This window comes from Pempheris klunzingeri, chromosome 13 (assembly GCF_042242105.1).
Source record: "Pempheris klunzingeri isolate RE-2024b chromosome 13, fPemKlu1.hap1, whole genome shotgun sequence".
Lineage (NCBI taxonomy): Eukaryota > Metazoa > Chordata > Actinopteri > Acropomatiformes > Pempheridae > Pempheris > Pempheris klunzingeri.
Window position 1 is genome coordinate 9,821,963 of NC_092024.1, and position 12,612 is coordinate 9,834,574.

The following is a 12,612-nucleotide window of genomic DNA, read 5'->3' on the forward strand; positions in this document are numbered from 1 at the left end:
TTGCCTTATGGTTGTCTGTGTCCCCATGTTTAATGAGGATATATTAAATGACCAACACCCCATCATGCTCTAATATAAGTCTTACAATGAACACTGTGTTTCAAGAGAAAAGGAGGACACGGCTGCGGATCCCTTTGTCCAGACTCTCAATGCCTCTCCTTGTTCACTAAAATTAAACATGCCAAGTGTGAAGGAAATGGACAAATGGTATCTTTCATTTCTTCTCTTCTTCCACTCTCTTGTTCTCCCACTCTGCACTCCAGTGCCAGAACAGACAGCAAGACCAGACACAATTACTCATGCAAATGAAATTATCATAACATTTACTCAAGACTGAAACAGAACATTTTACAACATTTCTCTTCTGAGAAACCTCCTCATTCCTTCCACCTACAACCCCAAATCTGCTTTCATGCTAGAAGACAATCAGGGTTAAGAGCTAGTGTTATCTGCGGTATTTGGGAATGACCTCACAAGACCTGCCGTCTGACCAAGGCTGGGCTAATTCTCTTGGTTGTGTTGTCATGCTATGAAGCCTCTGGGCTGATGCGTTTAGCCCTAGCTGGATTTCTGTATAAGCCTCTTTTCTAAGGCCTGACCATAGCGGGCAGTGTGGTTTGATGTAGCTATGCTGGGACTGAAATCTGGGATGCTGCGTGTTTTTGTTGTTGCAGGATAAAAAGTGTTTCCAGATATTGCTTTGACTGGCGCTAGAAGCCCAAACTGAGGCTTTGGTGGATATTCTTCTGGCCCTTTGTTGTGTGTTCTCCAGCTTCCGCTGTATCGAGGCCCTTAGACAGCCAGCATTTAGACTAGATTTACAGCTAGAACGGTCTGATTCTTTTATATGAAAAACATTTTTCGATGACGACAAACATAGGACGTGCTATACTTAAAACTAAGCTTGTAGTTCATCCGTGAATTATCCAGAGTATGAAAAGCACGAGACCAGACAGTCTGTTCCTTGTTTGGAATTGGACAGTCCACTGCAGTTTGTAGTAGCTACTCTTTCTAACGTCCTTTCATGAATTCTGCAACTTTGCATTTGTCATCATCCCAACCGTTGTCGTCACCGTTTGTCTCCAAAGTTTATGACTCAGTGATGAGCTTTTTGAAGGCGCTCCAACAGAAACTTGGCAGTCTGGCTGCTGAGAGGATGTGCAGACACTCAGTTGCATGACTGCTCCATGACAGAGATCTGACAACAGCGAAACTCCAGGTGTTGTGTTATTGAATACCAAGTGCAGACTGATTAGCACATGACAAAGCTTACAGTAGCCTCTAATCAACAAAGTAACGTCACATCAGATCCAAGACAGTGAGGAGGTGATTGGGCTGGATAAAGGAGAGACACAAGAGAAATGTCTGAAGACATAATGGTGTTTATTAATGGCAAATTATTCTATAACAATGTAAAATGGCTTACTTTCTAATACTTTGTCCTACAATGGACTCTGTTTATCTATCAGAGATGTTTTCTTACTTCTTAAAAGATTTTTTAAGGGGATTTCTAGTGGGCTATGGGTGGAAAATGGAAGGATGGAGCAGCAATGTTGCATTTGAATCTGCCCCCCCTCTCTGGTCAATTGTCCTGTAAAGGCAAAATATTCTCCTCCAGAAAATATGTTATATAATGGTAATTTTTCTGCTATTACATAGACAAATCTTGTAAGTCTTTGCCGCACCCACAGATTTATAAATGTCTATTGTGTCCAGAGCTTTCCATTTTGCGGGATTGAGTTATAAAAATTATAATCGTACATACAATTAACTCATAACAGGCTGTTTTTTTGTTTGTTTTTTTCAATGAATGTGGGCGGTTAGTGTACGCTGGGAATGTACTGCTGTGTCCCCTGGCACCAAATCATTAGTAATTATAAAATAATGGTGGGATATTTAGATTACTTTGAAGACTAGAGATATGATGTAAACAGTATACAGCAGGATACATTCCACTAGCTGTTTGTTCTGCTCATTAAATAGATCAAGAGCCATGTTAATATGGGAACACATATGTACACAGAATGTACAGACAGTCTTTTTTTTGTTTTGTTTGAAATCTAATTTTTGTTTTTATCCCCTCATAATGCCTGAGCTCTTTTTGACATTTCCAGGGTTCAGACTGCATTCTTACCAGTCCTATGGCCCCAATCTGTTGCAATCATAGGGCTTTTCCCACAAGACCAGCATGTTAAAGACATAATTTTGCATTTACAACGATGCATTGTTGGATATTAAAGAGACCGAACCCCCACATCTCCCTTCTCTAGGATCCCTGTGCTCATCCATCATAAAGAGAAATGCCAGGGCACCAGGAGTTCAGGTCTTTGCTGCCATTTCTCTTTTCATTGTTTATTTCCTTTACTTTAACAGTTTCCAAAGGCACTCTCCGTCTCCGTCCAACAGACTTCTATTCTGACCATTACCGTGACCACGTACAACCACATGCGTACATGTCTACACTCATACACATCTTCAGAGTTTTTGTGCTCAGACACATTGCTTTTTCTGTCAAATAAAAGGAGTTCTTGTCTCTGGGTTCCCTCCAAAAACCAGATGTTCGCAGGACACGTGCACGTAAAGGGTTAAATACAGGAAGTCGATTTGAGCCTTAATCTCTATGTAGTGTTTATTCTTCACTAACAAAAACAGTATAATAGACCAAACCTTTGGGGTTTTATGTCTGCCGAGTCTTATAATGAATGATGATTAATCCTCAGCCATTTGCAAAGCTTGAATTTTGTCTGCAGAGGAATTTCACCTTGGCTCCACTGTTGCCTATGCAGTACCCCTGCCCACTGCCTGTTTGTTTGAGTTAGCAGGAGCGCTCGGGCACCCACATATACACACACACACGTACATACTCATACTCGCACACAACTGATCTCTAAATTAGTGTTCACCTCTCATAAATCACCTACTTCCATAGCTGAGTGACACACACACACACACACACATAAAGACGCACATACTATGCCACCACACACGCTCCAGATGAATACTTCCTTGATTAACTTCACCAGACTGCATTAGAGGCAGAAATGTTTGCATGGACCACCAAGTAGGCTTGTTAAGAAAAAGATATTTCTTCTCTTGGCAGCAAAGTCAGTAAAATCACTTCTTGGCTCAGTCACCATCTAGTTAGAGATATCTGATGGCTGATGGTGTCATCGAGTAATGAAGTTATCAGACACAAATCTGTAACCTCACAGTTATGAGACAATATGCATGAGAATGCAAGTATATCAACTAAAAATGTTTAAATAGTCACTACACTATACTCTTACTTTCTTAAAGGCTAAAGCTACTATATTTAAATGTTGGCCCTGTTTGTACATATTTTGGGTTTGAGGTGACTGGTGGGTACAAAAGGTTTTGGAACTGGTCCAGTAGATCACCTCAGCAGCTGGCACTTGTGAACGGGCTGCAGTGGCTGTAATGTAATCCTTTTTGGCAACTTCGCCCGCCGATGCACATTCACCAAAAGTGTTGTCAGACACTTCAAATAACAATCTGAGACTGTCAGAGGCAAAAACAATCACTTTCAGTGGTTGTAATTTGACTTGCACAATTGCCCCATTGGATTACATTACAGCTACTGTAGGCCTGCTGGGTAGGCAGTCTACTGGGCCAGTTTTACCTACCTGTTTTGAACCTGAAATCTGTCAAAATAGGGCCCAAGTTCATACTTTCAGTAACGCAATCAGCCAAGAGGCATTGTTAAAACTAGTGTTCTGTGAGAGGTGCTCACATCAAGCTTTTATGTCCACTTTCTGCTTTGATGGCTTCCTTGTTTATCAGGCGACTGCATAAGTACAGTGGCCCGTTTGTCTTGTCTTTTTCTCTCTGTTTCTTGGTTGTTTTAATTTACATTTTGGGCATAGGGCTGATGCTCCTGGCCAGGCTGAGACACAGCTGAGTCCACACATAACAAGTAGTTTCATTTCTAAGGGGTAGGATCAACAGCACTGTCACTGACAATGAAAATAACCACCAAGGGGACAAAGCAGTACAAAAGTACAAGTAAAGAAAAATAAATTGAGCAGAGAGACAGAGTGGAGTCCTGCTCTTTTTCTTGCTGGCTGGCAGTTATGGTGTTTTGTTTCCTGTTTAGGTGCATTAGTGGATCTACAGTTTGTGTACAGATGGGCAACAAATTAATGAAAACTCTGACTAAATGAGTGTAGAAACATAATTGATTTAATTGCTTAGATACACGACATGAAGGGACACCAGTGACGTTCACAAGATAATGTGATCGTTTGCTAGAAAAAGGTCTTTTTTTGTATTCTATTTTTTAGAGATAGTCACGGTTTCGTTTTATAATACACACTCTCTTCCTCTTCTGCACACTCACACACTTAGTGCATACTGATTTACTCAGGCTCACATGCTTACACACTCACACACATGAAGGAATGGTGTAATGTGCAGCTGATCTGACAACTTGTATCAGGGGAACACAGTGGCCACCTGCGCTGAGAGATGCCTCCTGCCGTGTGTGGGAAGCAGTGTGAGAGAGAGTGTGTGTGTGTGTGTTACACTGTCTGACTCGCAGCACTGGTGGTATTCATGATGTCATTACTGGCCCTGGGTCAGGCTGGGGTGTGCTGTTTGGAGGCCTAGCCATGTGCTGATGTCACGTAGCTAATCCTCAGCTTGTTTGTGTGTGCGTGCGTATGTTTTACTACCATCCTACCTCTGCGGTGGCCTTCTGCCCTCCTCTTTTGGCTATGCACAGGGGCTCATTGTTTGTGTTTTGTGGTTTCCTACTCACCCTGGGCCCCAGCGTTACTGCAACACACACGCACACACATGCATGCGTACGTACACAACCAAATGTTTAGTTACAGAGTGATACACTGGCTAACCATGTACATTTTAAGTTAACACCCCAGGCAAGGAAACATCCCTCATCCTGAGAAGAAATGCGTCACACTGCCCATAAAGCACCTGCTAATGCTCAGAATTCCCCTCCATCATTAGCCTGGTGCAGGCCGCCCGTGACCACACCGGGTAGAGAATAGGTCAGACCAATTATCACTTGACATTTTTCTGGTGCACATGAGCGTAGTTGCCAGTAGAGGGCAAGGAAGAGTCGAGATCTGTTTGCTTGAGAAGAGAGAGCATTTTCACCGGCCTGCTTGTATTTTTGCTTGTGTTTTGTTTAATTTGAAGATGCAAGAGTTGTTTATTTACCTAATAGCGTTTGCGTGATATTTCAGAGTTACGTGTCAGACCAGGGCTTGAGCTCACATTACTGGAATGATAATAGCAGCTTTCCTCAATCCAGGGGCGGGGTGGAGGGGGGGTACTAGGGGATAACTTCCCCCTCGCCGACCCTCTCCTCTCTTCTTCCTCCATACTTACCCTCTTTGTCTTAGCACATGGATGCTGGAGTCCCCGTGATGTTTTCCAGATGCGTTAGCTCAACAAGCGCATTGACAGAAAGTTACCTCTCTTCTTCCAATCACTCTCTTCCAGACCTTCATGCACACACTCACTCGCAATCTCCTGCAGCACACGGTCTTGTTAAAGAGACACTTCCTTGGCCCAGCAGACTTCCTGGATATAATCCTATAAAACAATGGCTTCCTCTGTGGACACATGGCCTCCCTCCCTTTGAATGCGATGATGGTCTCAGTGAGTGTATTTGTGTGTGTTAAACATGTATAAATATGCACCGTTAAATATGTATATGAGTACTGTCCTAATTGCATACTTAGAAAGGTTTTCCCTCACTTATGTAGACTCCCTCTTCTCGTGCATGGATGTGTGTGGCATTTGTGACCGCACAGATTGTGACCTCTGTGTGTGTGTGTGTCTGTGTGTGCGAGATGTTTGGCCTGTGTTCCACCCTGCTTGATTAGCCATTAGCCAGTGGCTGCCCTCTCCGGTTCCCCCCACAGTAAGAGAATCTTACGCCGTCGTCGTCCAAGCCCTTTTAAAGAAATCAAACACACACACACACACAGTAAGAAGCCATGCGCCTGCCAGGCCTAATCCCAGACCGCATTTTTGGGTTTAATGACCTCAGGCAGTGGAATTACCCTGCCACAGTTGCTCTGCGGGCTGCTGTCTCATGCATGTTCACCCTGCCATCATGCTGATGGTAACTAAGATGAGAGCATCTGTTCGAGTGCGCCTCTCCTCTGCTGAGCACCCACAGGCCCGGTCGTGAAAGCAAACAGACAGTTGACGGTGACAGTGGTGTCATTTGCTCCGTGTGCTGCCCTGCTGAATCGCTGCTGTCATGATGTAAAATACAGTCATGTTTAACTTTTCTATGATTCCTTTCCAGTGTAACGTCTTATTATTTTACTTTAATATTGATTAAAGGGGCATTGCAGTGACTTAATACATCAAGATCAGTTTAATCATGGGAAGTACTACACATCCTGTGAACACACTTGATGTCATCAGAGTTATCTCGGCTTGGGCTTAGGTGAATTTATTACAGAAAGCCTGCCTACTTCTCAGACTGATTCATGAAAAGGTGCTAGTGGTTGCATTATGGGAAATATAGGATCCAGGTTTTGAAGCAAATATAGGCTGATGTGATGGAATACATGTACCATTTTACGGTCAATTAACCTGTTATTTAGTCAGTTTATCATGATCAAAAACATATTTTTATTTGAAAAATGACTCATTAAAATAGATGAAAATGTTCTGACCCTCAATGTATTTATTAGTTGACTATGGCTTTGCCAATCTTTATGTTTAGAAATCTTTAAAAGTGTTGTGAATTTTTTGCTCTAATACTTAAAATGCAGCCTCATCTTCTATGTATTAAAGACAGCAATTACAGAGGTTGGTACTGAAGATTAGAATATGTGCTGTTGGATCATATGCAGTCTTGGTAACATTTTCCATGTTGTAATAACCTTTCCATATTGCCTTGTCTGATATTGTATGCCTCTCTCCTGCAGGGCTCTTTGACAAATGAGCGCGACTACGAGAGCGTAGTGATGATGAGGATGAGGCAGGCTGCTGAGCGACAGAAACTCATCGAACAAATGCAGAGAGAAGATGACGAAGAAGCTGCCAGGTCATAGCACAGCAGGACCCAGCCAGGTGCCAGCCTGCAACTATCAAATGAATAAACCCGTTTCAGGCTTTAGTTTCATAAAGCCTCTTAAGTGTTTTGTTATTATTTTTTGTATGTAATACACAAAATAAATCCTTTTAATAATTAAACATTTTTCAAATCTGTAGTTTTTATCAGCATGTTATGTCTTTTCTTGTATTGAGAGCATAGGATGACTGAGGGAGGTACAGAGTAGAGACGAAGCGAAGGCTCCTGCAGGATGCAGTATTGCTGTGTGGTCCCAGAGGTAGGAGCCCTCATACTCAGGCTGCAAGGATAAATCACACATTGATACAATATAGTTACACTATATAGTGTTCAGTCACTATATAGTATATGTAGTAGTAGTATATTGTATCAATGTGTGCATCCCAATGATATATTGCTAACTTACTACTGATCAATATTTTCATTGCAGATTGGACTTTTTGGAGTACATATTATAGTCTGTATAGTCGTATATAAGTCTCAATGCAGTGTAGTCTGTCTTGCGTCAGAGGAGAAACAGTAATGGTGTAATGCATTAATTGCGTCTGTCAACCATTGTCTGGTTAGCTGTGACAACTCATTACCTCAGTACTGTAGCCAACTGAGTGTAGTGTGAGAGTCCTACTTTGCAGTTGCCTGCATACACAATCAGTGACTGTGAAATGAGTCGAGTGTTGTAGCAATCCAAACCGCAGACCATGCAATGTGATTATGTGGAAATCATTTCTCCCCAATGTTAAACCAGTAATCAGGCTGCGATAGGAACACTACGTTGGCTTTTATGGAAATTCTTGTGGCCTGCTGTGATGTAGCTGTACATACTCTGAAGGCCCTCCATTGTAGAGCTGGTAATTTACATGATTACTCTCTTTTATATTGCATGCAATATTTGCATTTTTTCTGACAACACTAACGTCATAACATGTGATTAGGAGGTGGTAAGTAGGCATGGCTTTATTTTAAGACTTAAAGTAACTAAATATTGCGCACATTTTTAACAAAAATGTACACATATTCTGACAAAAGGTGTACACTTGCTGAGTTTGATTAGAAGATTGATATCATTCTCATGCTGGAGCCAAGCAGGCGTTAGCTTAGCTTAATGACTGGAAATAGAAAAACATTAGCTTTGCTCTGTCCAATAGCAGTACAATAACGTTACAATAAAACCAAGTGCAGTACCGGCACCTTTAAAGCCCACTAATTAACGTGTGATGTGAAAACCAAACTATAAAAGCAAAAAGTTGTGCTTTGATGCCGGGTTGGATGCTGAACTATTGCTTGGCAGGGAGAGGTGACTTTCTGAAGTCTTCTTGTCGCCGTGAGGTTGCCAGGCAACTAGCGGAGACTCCAGGACTTCACGCCAAGAAATTGTCTGGCACATAACTCCTCACACACCACATCTGGCTCCAGCTTACTGTTGGATGGATGAACATTAGAGTAGAATAGATCCTCTCATTTAACTTTCAGCAAGTGAGAGAATTCCTCTTTTGTCCTCTGCAAAAGAAAAAAAACCTGTTTATTCACCAACTGAAAGGCTTTCTCTTAAGGAGTCCTGACCTCTACTGTGTGATAACTGCCACACCAAACACGAACAGTGCATGAACATCCATTTTTCCTTTATGCGTGATATAGCAGGTATGGCTGAAGTCAAAATTCTGGGTGTGCTTGTTTTGGGGCAATCTAGTTTCCCCAGTGTTTCCATGTCATTCACTTCACTCCATCCTTGGTCTTGATCAAATCACAGGCCATTGACCAGCTTAAATTGAAGAAAGCGCCACTCAAAAAAGTCTATGGTGTGCCATATCCATATGAGACTGACCTCAACTAATGTCCTAAAGCTAAGGCATTATTGTTCTGCGCTGTTTCACAATAGGCTTATGTAACTGATACCTAGAAGATATTCTATATTGCTTATTTCTGCTCTCTGAAGTGACATACTCCCGCTCTTTGACCCACACTTAGTCAGACACTATAGTGCCAAACTGCTGTGGTCACATTGAGTTTTGTAACAAGGTCCTCTGCCCGTGGAACGTCTATTCATCCAAATAGTCTTATTTTCCTGTCCCTTGGGGGATTATGGCGTAATTCTGTGTCTGTATTTGTGGGCCTGTGTGGCGGCGCTTTCTCCTGTCATTGTGTTATTTAGGAGCCACATGGCAGCTTTGCAACATCCAACCCAGTCATCCATCTCTCTGCAATTCCTGCGCTGCCTCACCATGGCTCTGTTACACAATGTCCAGCTGTGGAGCAGAGCGGTGTGGTGGAGACATCTGCTCCTCTCCTCCTGCAAAATCCCCTCATCACATGGTTTTGTTTATGCGTAGCCTTTTTCATATCCCGGCAATGTGAAAAAAAAAAAAAAGCCCAGAAACACACAAACCCTTTCCAAATGACAACAGAGGAAATACAATTACAGGAAACACATTCACCACCAACCCTGCCCTGAGCCCACAGTGGCTTGTGCTGCATGCAAACCAGGATGGGAGGATGAGTGTGCTCCGTCCTATCAATGATTACAGCAAAGCCATGGAATCATCACAGTATCCTCTTCCACCTTGTTTTCCTTATATTGTCTGAGTCAAACCTGTCACGTTGCTGTATGCAAACAGCATCTGGAATCTCCGTGGTCACAGACCTGGGAAGCACCAGTACCTTTTGATCTCTTCTGCGGAGGTGGAAGCTAAGTCATGTGTGGAGCAGCAGGACTGGTAAGAGTTTGGCTGTGAACTGGCTGGCAGAGTTTCTGGTTGGTGGGTTAGAGAAGCGGGCTGGTCCCAGACATGCGCTGGCAGACCTGAGGCTACAACAAAACCACCCAGCGTTTTTTGGCTCTGACAGGCAGACTCCTCCACTCTGTGTGCCTGCAGTGCTCGTGCCTCATTTTGGGCTAAGCACCATCCTTGTAAGGTGCCACAGAGCTGTGAGGGCTCATAACAAGAGCATGCTTATCAATGTGATGTTTAGGTGTCTATTAAATAGATCATCAAAAGGCTAGAGTATTGACATGTGTTCTACTTTGTCTGGGGTAAATCTAAAGCAAATTGGTCTCTTTTATTAATAAGTACACAAGAAATCCACATCATTACATCATTTAATCACAAGCATATGATACACTTAAAAAACATCTTTAACCAGTGCTGTAAGTACAAACCTATGTAGCATAGCGCTTTATTCACTTGGACAGAAGTGGAAGAACTGGGTGAGGCCTTTTACACAGGCTGAATTTATATACATGGCTTTAATTGAATTCTGCTGCCAAATGACATATTAACAATAAAACTGGCCCCCACTCCCTACACTTGGTCATCAGTAGTAAACAGCAAACAATATGGACGAACAGTTTTTGGAATGTAGTTCGGTATTCCCCAGAAACTGGTGACCTGTCACCCACTGAAGTTAATCTGAAACTTTACGACTGGGATAATCTCTATTTACTAACTTTATTTTCAGTTTACGAGGGGCTGGTTTTGTAGCCGTCAGTGTGTCGAATGAAGAACCAAAGCAAAAAAACAAAGCCACCAATGTCCTTCGGCACGATTCATTCATCCTCTTAAAGGCTTGTAGAAATGTTTCGATACAGTCAACACTCCGACTCCTTGTGGAGGCACCACACCAGCGTCTGTCCCACGCCTGTCATCGTCAGCACGCGGAAGCCGATCTTCTCCAGCTTGTCCAGCACCAGGCGAGGTGGGTCGTCCACATGGTACTCGGAACTGAATGAGCATAAACACAAAGTAATTCTACTTTCCCCAGATGTGGGATTTCTCTGCCTTTCAGTAAACTTTGCTTGGAAAGTAGAATGCCGTTAATTGTTCTGGTGCTTGTTCACTTCCTTCCACACATTGGTTCATTTCCCAGCAGCATTTGAATCCGATTGCCAATGACAACACTTCCCTGATCTGTATTCCATCAGCTTTGAATGGTTTATTCTAAATCTGCAAAGCAGCAGCACTCCTCATCCACATTGGAAGATTTTTTCCCCTCCATGTGACCTGATGTCAGCGCTGTCGTCAATATGTACACGTTAACTGCCAAAATGAAAGACACACCGGTGTTAAGTGCCTAAATATGGAATATGGCCTGGTGTGAGCACATTTACAGCACACCTGGGAGTCGACTCTGTATGTGTGTGTGGAGCTCTGCACTGGAACGGTGCCAGTATTTGTTAGCGTGATGGTGGTGGAGACGGTTTCGCAAAAATGATCAAATCAGGATAAGAATGTTTAATCCTGTGAGGGACATTCAAGTCTTGGTGCTTGAGTGTGGACGACACCTTGAGCTGAACCATCCCTACAAATCCGTTTACTCTCTGTTTTAAGGGACTGCTCAGGTTTGACTGGTTACTTGTCACCCTCTACAATCACTGACCTTCCTCCTTGTCAGTACTCACAAATTGTTTCCCAGCATGGTTGTTTTCCTCGCTCCCAGGTAATTCATGACCGTTGGATCCGAATATTCATCTCCCACATTTGTTGGACCATTCTCCTGTAAGAAGCAATTAAGTACATTAAGTATACAACTGACAGTTTGCTTAAAATATCTTGAAGAATTACTGCTTTGCTAAAAACAAAAAAAACACCGGCTGCTGTCTGTTGTTCTGTGCAGGTCTGGCTTCATATCACTGGTTCCACCTGCAGCCCTCTGGCAGGTGGATCATAATCTCTGATAAGTGGGCAGCCTAAAAATAGATCATCCAACTCTCAGAGGCTGTAGATCTGGGTTGCTCGAGTCACGCAGACAACAAAATGAACATGCGCAGCAACAACTGGGCAACATGTGTTTTTAATTTAGAGTACCGTGGCAAAAAAAAAAAAAAAAAAAGGCAAGCAAGCATATGCACGCTTGCTCCGCTTGTAGCCGCGCTTGTTTGTTGTTTTCCATCATGCAGAATATTAGAGGCCACTGCATAACTGTATCTGCAACCTTGATTGATTAGTATTACGCGCTGTGTTGCGCTGCCAAATAAATAAATAAATCCCCGAATCTCCAACTCGAGCGGGCCTCTTCTGAAAGCGTGATACGAGTCATTTACAGATGCGAGATACACACCAGTCGGATCTGCGTACTGACGAACATGTAAGGCATCCCTGCTTCCTGGCGTTGGACCGCTATTCCTCTGGGAATGACTGCTTAAAGGTTTCTCCGCGGGCGCGACAGTCCCCTCTGTAAGTTGTGCTTCTGCTGACAGCTCCCGGGCGGAATGCGGAAACACCCACCGCGACGGACCAATCAGAGCTCTCCCCTCAGCATCTGTCAACAATGCTGCTTGCTCGGTGCAAAAAGTGTTGTTCAACTGATGTGATCAGCAGTTTGTTGACATGGGAAATGTTGGCCAATGTGTGTGTGTGCCAGAGGAAATGCTTTTTTATACAGAGGTCACAGACATAGTTTGATTTAATTACCCAGCTTTGATTTTTTCTTTTCTTTTTCTTCAGACTGATACATCCTCAACCCGGAAGTCCCTTTTTAATTGTCATCATTCAGTGGCAGAGAAAGTGTGGATATTCTCTGTGGTGTTTTCACGCGCATGG

At 43.0% G+C, this 12,612-nt stretch overlaps 2 protein-coding genes across 2 annotated transcripts in view; one reads left to right on the forward strand and one right to left on the reverse strand.

Moving 5' to 3' along the window:
- dnajc17 (DnaJ (Hsp40) homolog, subfamily C, member 17) overlaps positions 1-7,209 on the forward strand; it is a 31,582-nt gene extending 24,373 nt beyond the window's left edge. The window contains exon 11 of the mRNA XM_070842762.1: positions 6,933-7,209. Coding sequence (XP_070698863.1) covers positions 6,933-7,058 — 126 coding nt within the window. The 3' untranslated portion in view covers positions 7,059-7,209. The remainder of the gene's footprint in view (positions 1-6,932) is intronic.
- A 2,952-nt stretch (positions 7,210-10,161) lies between these two features.
- gchfr (GTP cyclohydrolase I feedback regulator) lies at positions 10,162-12,267 on the reverse strand. The gene is made up of 3 exons (XM_070842637.1): positions 12,131-12,267; positions 11,472-11,566; positions 10,162-10,794 (listed from the first exon to the last, which is right to left on the reverse strand). The coding sequence occupies exons 1-3, from the start codon at positions 12,164-12,166 to the stop codon at positions 10,662-10,664; spliced, it is 264 nt and encodes an 87-aa protein (XP_070698738.1). The 5' UTR covers positions 12,167-12,267; the 3' UTR covers positions 10,162-10,661.
- Between the last annotated feature and the right edge of the window lie 345 nt (positions 12,268-12,612).